We start from the raw sequence: 17705 nt of genomic DNA on the forward strand, positions 1-17705 counted from the left end.
AGAGGGCGTTTAGAACTCGATATGAACACTATGAGTATTTGGTGACACCGTTCGTTGTTTCTAATGCACTCAGAGTATTTATGGAGTACAAGAATCATATCTTTCATACTTACTTGGATCGTTTTGTTGTGGTACTTATAGATGACATTATGATCTATTCTAAATCAGAAGAAGAACATGTTGAGCATTTGCAAGCTGTATTGCAAGTTTTTAAGGGGAATAAGTTTTATGCTAAGTTGTCGAAGTATGAATTTTAGTTGAAAGAGCTTAACTTTCTTGGTCATGTTATTTCAGGTGGTGGTATTGATGTGGATCCATCCAAGATAGATGCAATTCTACAAGGGGAGGCTCCGAAGTCGGTGACAGAGATTATAAGCTTTTTGGGATTGGCTGGCTATTACCGCAGGTTTATTGAAGGATTTTCCAAGTTGGCACTTCCGTTAACTCAGTTGATCTGCAAAGGTAAATCGTTTGTGTGGAACGTTCATTGTGAGAACAGTTTCGTAGAGCTGAAGAAAAGGTTGACTACAACTCCGATTTTGATTTTACCTAAACTGAATGAACCGTTTGTGGTGTATTGTGATGTGTCGTTGATGGGTTTAGGTGGTGTCTTAATGTAAGATGGCAAGGTTGTGGCTTATACTTCAAGACAATTGAGGATTCATGAAAGAAACTATCCTACTCATTGTCGCGGCTGGAAAAATGACAGAGTCTCCACCATCCTTTATTCGTTCCCAAGGAACAGGGAAATAATGTGAAAACCTAATTATTAAGAGTGAGGTTCTAGGTTCGGGAGTCAGTTAAGTAAGGGGAAGATACTAGGCACCCCTTACCTCCATTGTACTCAATGGGATCCTCCTCTAATTCTAGGGCTAGTGTGTATTCCTAAGGTATTTGCTTGATTATTGATTAATTATTAATTATTTATTTATTTACATAAGGTATTCTATTTAAATATATGAGAGATCCAAAAATATTTTTTATAATCGTACTCGCTAGAGTTTACAACTCTATGCCTACATACCTTCGCATTAGGCGAGGGATCAGAGTACCGTAGTTCTTCTTAAAAACGGTGATTGATTGGTTGTTTTTATCCTTTGAAAATTCTCACGTATCGGGGGCGGAGAAGTGATTTTAGAAAATGCCTCAATACACTAGGGTGGAGGTCTTACGGTTTGAAGTGAATTTGAATTGATTTATCCCTTGCAAAAATATTGTTTTAATTTATTTAAGAATATATATTAGGAATCATAATCATGTGTTAGACATAACCCCTTTATCTCGATTTTAATCCCGATTTAACCTTTGATAATCCCTTAGTTTATTCCCAATTGTATCCCATGTCTTTATCCCCTTTTTATCATTTAATTTAATTAATATAATATATATTAATTATGATATAATAATATAATAAATAAATAAATTGAATTAAATAAATTATATTAGATGTCACCAGGTATATTCCTTATCCCTATTTTATCTCATTTTAACATCCCTTAAAACCTTAATAATTATCCTCGATTGTATTTCCTAATTCCTGATTTAATTAAGCCTAATATACATAATATAAATCCCTAATTAATTAATATATTACTATCATAATTAATTAATTAGATAAACATGTCATAAATAAATAAAATAACAAAAAATTAATTTTTTATTTTAATTGAATTAATCCTAAATATTGAATGGACTTAATTAATAGTTAATTAAGTAATTAATTAACTAAATATTAATAAAAATGAGGGGGAGATAAAATGTTTGATTTGAAAAAGAGTCTCAATGCACAAGGGCAGAGAAAATTATCCTTGAAGTGTGAGAATTGATTTTAAGTTCTTTGAATTAATTTATTGATTGACAAGGCGTGACGCCGATCAACCAGTTTAATTTGCAAAAAATATAGTTTTAAATTTAATTAAGAAAATCATATATACCTAATTATTATTATTATTATTATTATTATTTTAATATTGAATTTATAGAGATATAAAATTTGTTATCATTTTATGATTTTAGAATTATAATTACATTTTGGAGAAAGAAATATTTTTTATTCTTATGACATTTATATAAAAAAGAAATATTCCAGTGTAAAGTAAAATAAAATAAGAGTTTAATATTTTGAATTTAAAAGAGATAAGATATATTTTTTTTTGATTCTTGTATTTTTGAAAGAATAAAGAGATAACTTTGATATTTCTATCAATCCTTTATAAATACATTAACTATTTAAAATTAAATAGAGCCTAAGAATAATTAAATTTGTTGAATTAAATTACCTAGCTAAAATGAATAATAAAAAATATAAAATTAGTTAACACTAACTAAATTGATTAAAAGGCAAAATGAGATGTATTGATTTGATTATGGGTCCTAATGAAACTAAGGGGTTTTAAGGCCCATGAATAACCTTAATCTAAAAATAAATAAGGAGCACAAAATATGTAAAAAAAATAAAATAAAATAAAAAAATAAGTAAACCATGCTGAAAAGAAAAGATGGGAAGGCGACATCCGTTACGGTAAGTGATTAATGGATCTAGTGCTTTTAGGATTTGATAAGTCAATAAATTGAAAATTTTGTCTATTACATTTAGAATTTGCTTTCTTATAATGGATCAGACTATTTCAAAAATTATTTGTTAATAAATTTTGTTTATAAGAAAATATTACAAATTATCTATTTTTATACTTTTTTTTGCATTTAATTGTAAAATTGTTATTTTTTTGTTATTCCTAATATGGTATTTTTGTCGATCTTCAAATGCATTAATGATTTATTTAAAATAATTTTTTATTACATTTATTAATACTAATATTGATAATTTTCAAAATAAAAAAAAAGCATAAAAATATTGCACAGGACGGTGCTCCTCTCTCCTTATTCAAGAATCTTTTTTTTGCATTTTAATAGACCATTCATTTAGCGATAAGTGGTGAGGAAGAAAAAATAAAGATAAAAGGTCACAATAGCAGGAACTAAAACCTAGTAAGTCATTCTTCCTCTATCCATACTCACCATTTCCCCACAACAAAACACATAGCATACTAAAAAATGAAATCAAATGTACACAATTCATGAAACAATAAAGCACAAAAATAAAACCTGAAAACATGGCCGGTGGTGATGATGATCGCATCGTAGAGGTGGTGTCGATGCGGCTGTGTGGACGGTCAGTTCGCGACGGGTGTACGATGTTGTCTTGTCGCTACTAACATAACAATTGCAAAGAATACATATTTTAAACTTATATGATACATCCAGTTAGCTATCAAAAGAAATGTGAAATAAATAAAGGAATCTTGTGAATGAATACAACACTATGAACAAACTTTCATTCTGTTTGATCCCACTATTATTTTTACCATAGATTCATTCTTAAGCAACCAGAACTAAATAATTAGCTGCCAGATTCTGTTGCATAAAATTTCTCAAAATCTCATAAGTAGCTCATCCTACATGTAGAAGAATGTCACTTCTTGTTAGGTATTTTTGTTTAAAAAAAAGAATTAAGATTAGAGAGAGAGTTTGAATTGAAATAATGGGTAACATTAACAAAAAGTCACTTTTGTAAACATAAACCGGAGAAGTTCTTAAATCACCATACACAACATGTTTTTAAGATTTCTTCTTAATTGGATTCTCGTGGATCACATAATTAGAGTGTTTTAGAACTAAAAAGAAATTATTTTTATATGACCCTTATGAAACAACAAACTCAATTGATAACATAATTCCAAAAAAAAGCGAAATTTAAGAAGAAAGAAGAGAATACAAACTTTTATAAATTTCCATGTATGCATACTTTGTATAGAGAAGTAGCTATTATTTTCTCTACTATTTTTCATAAAATAATGTTAATTTTTATAATATATAAAAATGATGTATATTAGAGAAAAGATGGATAAATAAAGGAGTAAAAATGCAGTTAATATATAATAATAGAGTTTAGAGAATGATGGTGGATGGATTTAGGTGGTTGTATTATTTACAAAATGTGTTAGAAATATTAAAAGTTAAGAACAAAATATGCTAATAAATTTTGAAGAGAAAAAAAAACCATCAGGTACCATGATATGGTTTGGGTAAAATAAAAGAATAAATGAGATAAAAAAATTTACTTAAAAGAAAAAGACTCTAAAAAAGGTTTAGGACTCTGATTGTGACAAAGTACAAAATGTGGAATTCAAACACATGACCTCTCAATTCTAACTTCTTAGACATCATCTTTTATCAATTGGACCAATGTATTTAGTTAAAATAAAATGGAACCATAGAACTAATATCTTAATAAGAGTTAATTATATTTATAATATTAAAACTTCTATAATTTTATCAATTTATATTTTTATTAAGTAAATACTACCCCTAATTAATTTATTTATTTTAATAAATAAGACATATTATCCTGATTACTAACCCTACTAACTTTCCCAAAAATTAATAATAATGCTCCTACAAATTTTGCTTTTTTAAATAAAAAAATCTAAATAATACCCCTAAACTAAAATCAACTCCTAAGAGGGACTAAAAAATCAAAATGGTCTCCTTTTGACTTTTTAGGTCATTTGACCAGATGACTAGTACACTCTGGATGTGTTAGTGTCAACTGGAAATGAAAACTAAAAGGTGGTCAAAATTTGGGGTACGACACTCATGATTTGGAATTGGCTGCGGTGGTGTTTGTTTTTAAAATTTGGAGGCATTATCTATATGGTTCCAGATTTGAAGTGTTTAGTGATCATAAGAGTTTGAAATACTTGTTTGATCATAGGGAATTAAATATGAGACAACACAGATGGTTGGAATTCTTAAAGGGTTATGACTTTGGTTTGAATTATCATCCCAGTAAGGTGAATGTCGTGGCTGATGTTTTAAGTCAGAAGTCTTTGCATATGTCTGCTATGATGGTTAGAGAGTTGGAAATGATTGAATAGTTCAGAGACTTGAGTTTTGTATGTTAGATGACACCATAGAGTGTTATGTTGGGTATGTTGAAGATCAACAATGATTTTATTAATACAATTAAAGAGAGTCAGAAGTTGGATGTGAAGTTGGTGGTCTTGATGGTTGGAAGTAGTCAGACTGAAAGTAATGATTTCAAAGTGGATGAACAAGGTGAGTTGAGGTTCAGAGGAAGATTTTGTATTCCTGACAAAGTTGAGTTGAAGAAGATGATTTTTGAAGAAAGTCATCGAAGTAGCTTAAGTATTCACCCAAGAGCTACTAAGATGCATTAAGATCTGAAGAAGATATTTTGGTGGTCTGGAATGAAGCGAGATGTGGCTTAGTTTGTTTATGCTTGTTTGACTTGTCAGAAGTCAAAGGTTGAACATCAGAAACCTGCAGGGTTGATACAACTGTTGGATATTCCAGAATAGAAATGGGATATCATTTCTATAGATTTTGTGATGGGGCTACCCAATACTCCGAGATGGCATGATGCCATTTGGGTAACTGTTGATAGACTGACGAAGTCGGACCATTTTATTCTGATTAACATAAGTTTTTCTATGCAAAAGTTAGCAGAGATATATATCCGTGTGATTGTGAAGTTGCATGGAGTTCCGTTGAGTATTGTGTCAGATAGAGATCTGAGGTTCACTTCCAGATTTTGGGAGAGTTTGCAGGAAGCTTTGGGTTCGAAGTTGAGGTTGAGTTCAACTTATCACCCACAGACCGATGGTCAGACAAAGAGGACCATTCAGACATTAGAGGGCTTGTTGGGAGCTTGTGTTCTCGAGCAATGAGGTGTTTGGGATAATCATTTGTCGTTGATTGAGTTCACGTATAATAATCGTTTCCATTCTAGTATTGGAATGGCACCTTTTGAAGCCTTGTATGGTCGAAGGTGCATGACACTTTTGTGTTGGCATGAATCTGGTGAGAGTGTAGTGCTTGGACCTGAGATTGTCTAACAGAATACTGAGAAGGTGAAGGTGATTCAGGAAAAGATGAAAGCTTCGCAGAGTAGGCAGAAAAGCTACCATGATAAGAGGAGAAAGGATCTTGAGTTTCAAGAGGGAGACCATGTATTCTTGAGAGTCACTCCGGTGACTGCTGTAGGACGTGCTTTAAAGTCGAGGAAGCTTACTCCTTGATTTATTGTTCCGTATCAGATATCCGGGCGAGTTGGGCCTGTTGCTTATAGAGTGGCGTTGCCACCGAATTTGTCAAATCTACATGATGTGTTCCATGTTTCACAACTTCGGAAGTATGTTCTGGATCCGTCGCATGTAATTATGATGGATGATGTTCAGGTGAGGGATAACCTTACAGTTGAGTCTTTGCCTATAAGGGTTGATGATCGAGAACTGAAATAGTTGAGAGGCAAAGAGATTGCTCTCATGAAGGTAGTGTGGGGAGGCATTGCCGGAGGAAACATGACTTGGGAGTTGGAAAGCAGGATGTGAGAGTCGTATCTAGAGTTGTTCACCTCAGGTAATTTTCGAGGACGAAAATGTTCCAAGTGAGGGAGAGTTGTAACACCCCGATTTTATTTAAATTATTTTTTCGTAATTTAATTATGTGGTAGTTGTGGTTGTGTTGTGTTGATTGATGTTTTGATGTGTTGTGTTATCGTTGGCAGAAAATAAAGGATGACGATCAAAGATCTATAGAAAGACCACAACTCATATATTTTTTCTTTTTTCTCTAATCATTCAACTTCATATTTTTCTGATTCATCATTAATCTTGCAGTTCAATAGAAATGAACTCAAAGTAGTGGATGGTTGTGTCTATTATATCCCTTATTTTTTTTCTATTATATACCATCAATTCTTTTTTTTATACGAGATTCAATGATTTTCCCCCCTGTCATATGGTTAATTAATGTTATTGTTTGTTATAGATCTTTACATACATTTTTTCATATTTTTTCTTTTGTCATTCAAGTTCATATTATATAGTTTTAAATGTATAATTTACATATACTGTATAAAAAAATATAATTTAGATGAAATTATGGCATAATCATGATGATTAAATAAAGTACAAATGATTAGTTATAGTAAATGAGTATTAACATCTTAAAAGAAAGGAAATGGACCGACTGACTGGGGTACAACGATGACGATATAACATGATTTATTTCACTAACTTCAATTGAGTCATGTATCTTTTTCATATTTCTGCATTAAATTTTGAGGGATTTTATAAGAACACCACACAATTTCAAGTATACTATAAATTTAAATATGTTGTTGATTTTCGCAAATAACCTATTTTGTGCTTTTTAGTCATAATATGTTGCATGACGTACATAAATTGATGTTAACGTTAACACTACAACAGATGGAGTCATAATATAAGAATTTAATTATTAAAAGTGAAATAATTATAAATAGGTATAAGTGGTATTTTTTAGTGAGATTTCATTTCCGTTTTTTTCCACATAATACTGAATTTGCGCATTCAAAATAATTTTAATAATTAAATTATTTCTACTTAATCTAATACAGTTAAAATACATTAAATATATCACTCATGTAATAATTATGTAATATATTATTGTATTACACTTTGTACTTAATAAACTTTATTATTTTATAAGCATTACACTTTGTACTTAAATATATCACTCAAGTTATGAAAATATATTAAAATAAGCATTACACTTTCTACTTAATAAACTTTATTATTTTAGCATGTAACTTCTTGGTCAGGGAAACAAAATAAATTTTACTATTCCCTCTTTATAATAAAGTTTTGAAACCATTATGAGGCATTATATTGTAATATCGAATATTATATATATATATATATATATATATATATATATATATATATATATATATATATATATGATATTCTCTATTCCTTTTTAAATGATTTTATCAATTCAGTATTTATTTATTATGGTAATAAATAGTTATGAATGTACATTAAGAATGTTTAATATGTTGTCCCTCAATAAACTCTCACTATTAAATATGATTAATATGGTATCTCTCAAGTTAATGAAAATTGTCAGGTTGAAATAATAATGCAATATGTATTTTTCTAATTTTTTTCTTCTTCATCTCTGCTCTAATATTTTACTATATATTGTTTTCTTCTTTATCTCTACTCTAATCTTTTACTATAAATCATCTTCTTCATACATATTTTATTGATTTTTTAAAATATTTTTCAAGTTGTTTCAAAGTAAGGTTGCTACAGAGACTTTTAAGATTGCTAGAGAGTAAAATAATAAAATTATTAGTTATAACTATACTTATTTTATGATTATTGCAAAATATTTTAAAACTTCAGGTGAATTTTTTGTTTGTTTTAAAAATATTTTTCAAGTTGTTTCAAATTAAAGTTGCTAGAGAGTAAAATAATAAAATTATTGATTATAACTCTACTTATTTAACGATGATTACAAAATATTTTAAAACTGCACGTGAAAAAAAATTGTTTTTAAAATATTTTTTAAGTTGTTTCAAATTAAGGTTGCTACAGACACTTTTAAGGTTGCTAGAGAGTAAATTAATAAAATTATTGATTCTAACTATACTTATTTAGATGATTATAAAATATTTTAAAACTTCAGGTTAAATTTTTTTTGTTTTTATAATATTTTTCAAGTTGTTTCAAATTAAGGTTGCTATATTGACTTTTAAGTTGATTCTAACTATATTTATTTAACGATGATTACAAAATATTTTTAAACGGTGAAAAAAAAATTGTTGGTTAATTATTGTGCTTTTTTTTACACAATTACTACATTTATAAACTTTAGAATTTTAACATTGAATTCAATATTTTTTTTTCTTTTGTCATTCACTTACCTTTTTATATTTTTAAATTTATAATTTATATTTCATACATATCTTTTACTATAATTTGTTTTCAAAATAAAGATTATATCAAATTATGAAAATATATTAAAATAAGTGTTGGAGTGAAATAATAATTGTTTTAATATAAGTTTCAAATTATGAAAATAATTATTAAATTATTATCGCATATTTTATTACTCACAATTATTAATAATATTTTTGAAAGCAATTAAGAGAATAAAAAAAATTAAACAAATAAAGATGTGAGATGACAACAGTTTTTTAAATGTCTATGCAGTTGATAAGAAATAAAAGTCTTATTTTATAGAAATATCATTTATTTAAAAAAACTAACTTATTGATATATTATAAGGAGAAAAAAATAGATTTTAAACAATAAAAAATATAAATATATTAACTACAAAGGCAGAAAAGAGTGAAAAAATAAAACTTAAAAAATTATAATGTAAAATAAATGAAAGGAAACTGAGAGTGAAGTTATCATAAAAGTGGTTAAACGTTTACAAATGGTAAATTTAGAAATGATTGATTTGTAAAAATTTATCATCAAGTATCCTATCCAAAATAGTATTAAAACTCTTGTGATAAAACAAAACAAAAATGATGAAACATAAGTTTGAATTAACCATCTATTAACATATCTTTCTATTAACATATCTTTCTTTTAACCAAAAATGATGAAACAAAAATGATGAAGAACTAATCTTTCTTTTAACGTAGATGATCACAAATTTTAATTTGCTTTGTTTCATGTAGTTTAATTGACATTATCCATAAAAAAAACTTTTTATGTAAAATTTTATTATTGGATAGTAATTTGTAGTGGACTTACGATATAGTTATTTTTTATGTTTATAGTTTTAAATTTACAAAGGCAATTAGACACTAAATTTATTATAGATTTTACTCAATAATTTAAGTCATCTTTTTATGTAAAATATCATTATCGTCATCTTTTTTTTATCTTAAAGAATCGATTATTTTTTTACTTATAAATTTAAATCAATAATTTCAATTTCTTGTATGAAATCTAACTATATTATTTTCTTTCTTTTAATATGTAAATGCAGGGCTGGTGTAAATGTAAAGGGATATTTTGCATGGTCTTTCTTGGACAATTTTGAATGGCATAAGGGTTATACCATGAGATTTGGAATGATATTTGTGGATTATAAAAATGATTTAAAAAGATATCAAAAGCTTTCAGCATCATGGTTCAAGAATTTTCTCACAACAGATACCAAACTTTACATAGATTCCATTTAATAGTGCTACAAATTTCTTTATAAACATTATAGATTTATTTCATTGTTTGAATAAGACAAGTATACATTTGTAATTATATGTAATATATGAAACATATATCATTAATCATTGATTCTATGTTAATACTGTAATTACATTTTTTATTTTCCAAACAATAGATGGAAATATTAACTATATTTTATTGTCACTGGATATAAAATCAACTCATTTTCTTGGCAAAAAAGTGTATGTTAAGTTATTTCACACAAATTAAAAAGAATTTATTAGTAAATAAAATTGGATAATAATTTTATTAAAAGGATGAATATTATTTTTGTCTACTGACATAGATTCTTTTTTTTAAATGAGAGAAACCATCACAAAATCAAAGTTTGATTGAACGATCACAAAAGTAAAAGAAACCACCAAACTCAAGTTAGAAAGGACGACACAACCCTCCATGCTTTAACCGCGAATGAAGATTATGTTTGATAAAAATTACGGTCGATTAATAAACTACCTTATAGTTTATCATTGATGATCGATAACTGATGGTTTATAGCTTATTGTGGATGATTGATGACTGATAATTGATAAGATAATTGAAGAATTGGATAAAATTAACGATTCAACTAACTTATAAATGTAAAATGACATAAAACATATTTATTTATTTTTAAATTAAAATAAATTATAAAAGATAAAAGACGACTTTTGTGAAATAATAATGATAAAAATGGAAGAAAAAATGATAAGCTATAAGTTAATAAAACAGACTATAAATAAGCTCATGATGAAAAGATCATTACCAAATCGATTGAAATTGTCATATTGACTTATAAACTATAAACTATAAACTATAAATAAACTAGAAGCTCGCCAATATGACTTACCAAACAGAGCCAAAGAGCATCCCTCCCTTCGAAATCCTCAATCTAACATGTCTCAGTTTCGTAATTATCGAAACCTCAGAACCAAAAAAGGAAAATGTATTAGAAGAAGATCATTTGAACACGATCAGAGAGAGACTCATTAAGGTTTGAACTCACCTGAGAAGGCTATCAAAAATCACATTCTAAACCTTCAGGGCAAGCTCCCCAACTACATCAAAACAACTTTGACTAAGCCATTGATGTAGCTTTTGATATGTGTTTTTCTAAAATTTGTTTTTGAGACAGATAGTAAAACGATGGAAACGATGATGAACGAAGAAAACTCTCAGAGAACCATTCTTGGAATGATAAACAACATATATATAAAAGTTATGTTATAAACGACCGAGTTATTTTTATGCATAATTTTTTTATCATAGATCTAAACCTAAGAGAATTTATCGACATCAGATTACTCACAAACATGATAAAAGTATAACAAACAATAAATAAAAGTGTAATGATAAAATATGTTCGATTAACTATATCACAAATAATGTCATGACCACACCATATACATATTATAAGTTACGATAATGTATAATGCGCACAGTAGAGAAAAATAAATATTTTTTTTTTCTTTTTATGAGGTTTCTATTGTAGGTCGCATTAAAAATAATATTATTACATTTTGAAAATGGTAAATAAAGATATTCAAAATTATATTGAAGCATGCAAAGTAATATTGATATTGTGTAAGCTATGATATTCTTTAAGAGGAATGTCGAACATGAAATCTCTATTCGAAGTATTTTCTTTTTCCCTGCAATTGTTTAAGAAAAAATGTAAGACTCTTAAGTTAGAAAATTTTTATCGAAAAAGATAGTAAAATTAATAGTAAGTAGTGTAATCAAGTTTTTGCTTACCTTATAAAGATTATAATCAATTCTTCGTACATCCCTTTATCAATGCGCTCTTGAGATTTAAAAAACTACAAATACACGACGAAATGTCATATTATCAAAGAAATACATTCAGAACACTTGACGCGTTTGAATATAATATGGTTTATTGCAACACAAATAATACCTGGAGAACGAAGATACTTTGTTTTAGTCTAGATTTGATAGAACAACAATTATGACTTGTTTCTGAATTATCTGGATTTCTGGTAAATAAGGAAAACAATGGACTTAGTAAATGTATATGGTTTTATTTACATAAACTACAAATAGCAGTTAAATTCATGCATTCAAAAATAAACTAGAGTAAAAATATTCTTAAATGAATTAAATAAAAACCTCTCCATCCTTTGAGATATTATTTCTCTTTTCACCATTTTCCAAAGTTGTGTTTTATCTGTTATAACTGTGGAGCTCCAACCGATAGAGTAAATTTTCAAACGTTTGACCTGTTTCAATGAGGATGATAAAAATGTTACTGAAAGAGTGATGAAAATGAAAGAAACAATTTTGTATACGTATTACAGAAAAGATAAATACACCTTATTGTAGAGTTTGCCGATGGATGAAATACTTTGGTCATCCTTCCATGTGTTCCATTTATCTTCAAAGTCTGTTATCTAAAATTTATTGCATAAGAATAGTGAGAATAACTATCACCCCATTTATATCTAATGTAAAAGCAGAAAATAAATGATTAAGTATAACTTACTTTTATGTCGAAGCAAGTTTCAACATTCTTTCGTCTCAACTCCTTACATAATTGAAAGATTTCACCGTGTTCTAGTTTGGCTGTATATTAAAGCAAAAGAAAATTATATTTAGTTATTATCTATCTATGATATAAAGAATACAATATAAGCTTGGTATGTCGTGTAACCAAAATGAGAATCAATGTGTGAGCAATTTTTTCAATGTATACTTAATAAATACCTGCGGGTGCGATAAAAGAATTTGTTTGTAGACTACATTTTTTGTGCTTTCACCATCTTCTCCTTTCAATTTTCCTTCCCTGGTTAAAACTCTTGTTGTAGTCTGTGAAACACCCCTGGATAAAGCCACATATAACTGTCGATGACTAAAAACATGTCGTGGAAGATATATTCCAATATTTGAAATGGTTTGTCCTTGTGATTTATTTATTGTAATTGCAAAACTTAGTCGCACAGGAAACTGCTTTTTACTAAGGACAAAAGGCAGTCCATCACTTGCAGATGTTTTTATTTTAATTCTAGGCAAAAAAACACGTTTTCCTGCGTTGCTTCCTGTCAAGATTTCCACATCCAACATATTCATAAATAAACCATGACATAATAACCGGGTCCCATTACACAATCCATATCTAGGTACTGCTACGTCCAATTCATTGAGATTAATTTTCATATATCATAAATGTAAAGTTCTGTATAATGTAATCCATTATAATTCATTATTTGTATAAATATTTTAGGCTAAATAAATCAAATGACTTTAGTAATAAAAATGTATAATTTATTGAAATGTAAAAAATCTTTACACCGTTAATGCATATCAGTTAACTTTGTATATTTGACCTTATGAAGCTCTAATACATGTTTGCAATTTTTCTTCTAGTATATGTGCTTACCATTTTTTCATGTTAATAGGATGATGTTGCAATCATGAAGTATATGAACACAGATGCATACCGATTCTCCATCTCTTGGCCAAGGATATTGCCAAGTAATAGCAAATGTTTGAATTTATTCACATCCTTAAAGAGTTTCATATGGTTGAATCTTTCATTTAAATTAACAACTCTAACAAATACGCAGAAGGAAAAGTAAGCGTAGGTATCAACCAAGAAGGAATCAAATATTACAACAACCTCATCAATGAGCTACTCGATAATGGTAATGCATAAATCATACTATTTTAGGAGGGAATACTATATTACTAGTATATCATATTATTGATTGATGGAGTTATTGATTCAGGTCTAGTACCATTTGTAACCCTTTTCCATTGGGATCTTCCCCAAGCCTTACAAGACGAGTACGAAGGTTTCTTGAGCCCCAATATCATGTAAGTTTCGCGGAACAAATTTCTATATGCATGATCCATGTTAGAGCATTATCACATTGTTTGATCCATAAGGCTTGATTGTTGATGTTTTTGTTGTTGAATCTCTTTATGCAGAAATGATTTTCAGGACTATGCAGAGCTATGCTTCAAGGAATTTGGAGACAGAGTGAACCATTGGATTACTCTTAATGAGCCGCACTCTTACAGTATGGGTACAGATCCCTACATGGCCTCACACAACCAACTCCTCGCTCATGCAGCCGCTGTCAAAATTTATAGAACCAATTATCAGGTACAAAGCCTTAAATGGAAATTTTGTATGACATCTTCATACAACATTTAAGCTAACTTGCATTATAATCACCTATATGAGTCTGGACATGTATGACATCTTCATACAACATTTAAGCTAACTTGCATGTTCATGGATGCATCAAAACATAATCCTATACCATGATTTGCTAGATGATGTGTGTTGTGTTTCTTATGCATAATAGACTGTTACAGTTTCTGTTAAGTAACTTTTATCTTTAGCTAGGATTTACTCTCTGTTGAGTTTATGGATAATTATTATTTGTAAACTCACAAACTATTCTGAATGAAAATATGATTCGCGATTACATGTCCTATATTTTGTGAAAACTATATATTTCTACTATTTGATGTCTATAACCCCCGGAGGCCTTGTCTATTTGTAGATTTATGTTAAGAATTCATGCATTAACTTCTGTTTGTTTTAATCCCTACAAAAATTCTATTAAGTCTATTGATTAAATACAGTTGCTCGGTCCAATTGATGGAACTCGTGGATTTCTGAAAAATAACTCAGTATTATATGTGGTAAGTTAAAAAAAGAACGCTTCGAATTTCTATTGATACTTTTTAGATTCATTTCATATATTTGTATACAACATAGACATTTGATAAAGCTTTCATCTAGAAGATCTTTCAATTGCAATTTGTAGAGTAACCTTTGCCTGCCATAATGCATTAGTGCTTAGGGGGTTATGATGCCTTTTCCTCTTGGTTTTGACACTATATTTAGCTTTTTTCCAGTTTAAACACCGATTTTTGGTTTTAACACCACTTTTATCCTTTCTTTTCTGGTTTAAAACCACCCCTAATTATTATCTTTTTCTCAATATCTATCCTCCGAATTATGGAGTTCTGACTTCCTTATTGCACTATAAAGATACGTAGCCACGAGAATGTGAATCCTTGCCGAGCACCTTTCTTTATTTTATTTGTCCTCTCCGGTTCAACGAACTACGAGACTCTGACTTTCTCATTGCACCATGAGAATACGTAGGCATGAGGGTCACAATCCTCCTCGAGCACTCTCTTTCTAACCCATTTTCTGTTTTGCATGTACTTAAAGATAACAACACTCATTCAAGCAAGAGCATTCAAAATGGTTCCCATGAAGTACTGTGGATGTGAGGGGTGCTAATACCTTCCTCTTGCATAACCGACTCCCGTATCTGTTTTTCTGTTTCCCTTGTGTTTTATCGATACTTTCCCTTCCCTTTTTGGGGATAAATAAAGTTTGATGACGACTCTGTTGTACCTTCAAGCATACGATGTGTTTGGTGCGTACACCATTTTGTCAGTTATCTTCATCACCACCATAAGTTAGCCCTCCCACATTCGTATAATATACCTACTAGAGCATGTGAGTTTCGCTCCTCTTGTAGGGAGAACACACCTTATACTTTTTTGGACAATACATTTAGTTTTAAAGACACTAGACACACTTACTTAACATCTTAAGACCCTAATGATTTGTAGATTAACACATAACACATTATATCTCATGTATTTGCTAATCAAAACTCAACGGTAGAAAACTCATAATATGGATCAAAGATTTCCTTATTCCAAAGGCTCATCAACCCAAATATGTAAGAAAACTGTAAATGTAAGAAACAAAATCAAATTACTTAAATTCAACAAAAACTCATTTCAACATTAGGAAGGAAGCTCACCATATGGTAAACTCCGAAGAAAACCTTACCCTTAAAAGAAGAACTTTTGAATTACACAAATTGAGGATGTGATTGTTAAACTAAATGACATTGTTCATGTGAATTAAATCCTAACTAGCAATGTAGAACTCATTAGACCATAACCGAGAATAATAGTTTATTAAGGTAGTTGATTTGATTTCTGTGATTGTTTTGAAGATGAAGGTTGTTGTAGGAGGTAGAATCTTATGAGATCAATGTTTCGAGGAAATGAAGAAAGGTCATTGTTTGGTTGATATGGGGCAACAAAACAAGGTTAGGTCATCTATCCATATAAAACTGTTAATTGAGAGAGACAGAGAGAGAGAGAGAGAGAGAGAGAGAGAGAGAGAGAGAGAGAGAGAGATTTGAACTTAAAAATGAAGGAAACACAAAATGAAATCCTTTGAATTGACAAAAATAATTAGAATATGTTTAATTAAAGACATATACCTATGGTTCTTTCTCTAACATCCAAGGATATATAACTAAGAATGTTGTATGTGTAATGTAATTTTCTTGTAGTTCAAGTTAGTTAATTGAGTTACTTGAATGACAAGTAACTAAACATCTGTTGTTTATTTTGAGAAGTTAGGTGTTAATTCCTCTTATATAAATACATAGTACTGATATAGATTAAATGAATAAAATTGGCTTCTTTTTTTTATCATTGTCTCGCATTTTTTCTCAATCCTTTGTTTAATCTGCTACAAGTGTTCTATCGTTGACCAATAATTATCATATCAAGGAACTTTAAAGTTTACTATTCATACACTTTTATACATGTTCAATAGTCGCAATATATATAATTCCATTGTATTAAAAGAGTGCGAGTAAGAAGTTATTTTACAAACTTTGAATTCATTCATTGGCAATTCTTTTTATTTCACAAAGGACTACATGTGAGTGAGTTTCATTTCACTTTTCTGTAATCCTGACTTTAACAAAAAAAAAATCCCATTAAATGGGTCGGAAAATCCCAAGTTCATCAAAACAAAATAATTTTCTTGAAACCACATGTAATATATATACCTAAGATTTTGAAATTCTGGTGTAGTCAGAGTTCAGATGTTCTACTCCAAGTAATGACATCTGATCCAACATTGTTACTAATACAGCAAGACAGTTATACAAATTAAAACCCAGTACTGATATGCACACATTCACAGATGTCACGACATCTGCTACTATATCAACATTGAATGGAAGAACACCCAGTTTTGTCCATCTGGTACAAAGACACAACAGAGATCAAACATAGCACTTACTTCTGTTGAGCTTGCACAGTTATCAGCATGATGTCTCAACATTGATTTGAACATCACCTGTTACAGCATTACATGTCGACCTTATTTTATAACAGACAGAATTATAACGTCCAGAAGGTAAAAACACAAGTAATTGTTAACCCAGTTCGGTGCAACATCACCTACTCTGGGGGCATACCAAGCCAGGAAGAAGATCCACTATCAGCAGTATTAATTCAGAGTTAAACTCCCCCGTTTACAACTCTTCACTTAATCCCTACCCAATGCAATCTATACCTAGGAACTCCTAGATAGAAACCTCCAGTTTCCATCCTATCACTACAAATACAATTTAATGCTAAACAACTTGAACTTGCTTCACAGCTTCGTTCAAGACCATAACAAACTCTTACCTACAGGCTTTGAGTTACAAATAATCTCATGCCTTCGAGCACTGAGAAACATATGGTAACCTTCCCACAGGTTGGGAGGTTTACCTCACACACACCCCTAATTTTACATTATTTTTGGCTCACAAAACCTAG

At 29.4% G+C, this 17705-nt stretch overlaps 1 protein-coding gene across 1 annotated transcript; it reads left to right on the top strand.

Annotated features, from left to right (window-relative positions):
• The first annotated feature begins 13507 nt into the window (after positions 1-13507).
• Positions 13508-14850, top strand: LOC127104433 (cyanogenic beta-glucosidase). The gene is made up of 6 exons (XM_051041616.1): positions 13508-13568; positions 13661-13738; positions 13823-13910; positions 14025-14202; positions 14691-14750; positions 14827-14850. The coding sequence occupies exons 1-6, from the start codon at positions 13508-13510 to the stop codon at positions 14848-14850; spliced, it is 489 nt and encodes a 162-aa protein (XP_050897573.1).
• Positions 14851-17705: the final 2855 nt, after the last annotated feature.

The sequence above is a fragment of the Lathyrus oleraceus genome, chromosome 7, assembly GCF_024323335.1.
Source record: "Lathyrus oleraceus cultivar Zhongwan6 chromosome 7, CAAS_Psat_ZW6_1.0, whole genome shotgun sequence".
NCBI lineage: Eukaryota > Viridiplantae > Streptophyta > Magnoliopsida > Fabales > Fabaceae > Lathyrus > Lathyrus oleraceus.

Bases quoted from the DNA above. Each gene is read 5' to 3' on its own strand.
- LOC127104433 (XM_051041616.1), top strand. From the start codon at position 13,508: ATGAAGTATATGAACACAGATGCATACCGATTCTCCATCTCTTGGCCA. The intron at 13,569-13,660 runs GTAATAGCAAAT...ACAAATACGCAG, and splicing joins TTGGCCAAGGATATTGCCAA to AAGGAAAAGTAAGCGTAGGT. The intron at 14,751-14,826 runs GTAAGTTAAAAA...TATACAACATAG, and splicing joins ATAACTCAGTATTATATGTG to ACATTTGATAAAGCTTTCAT.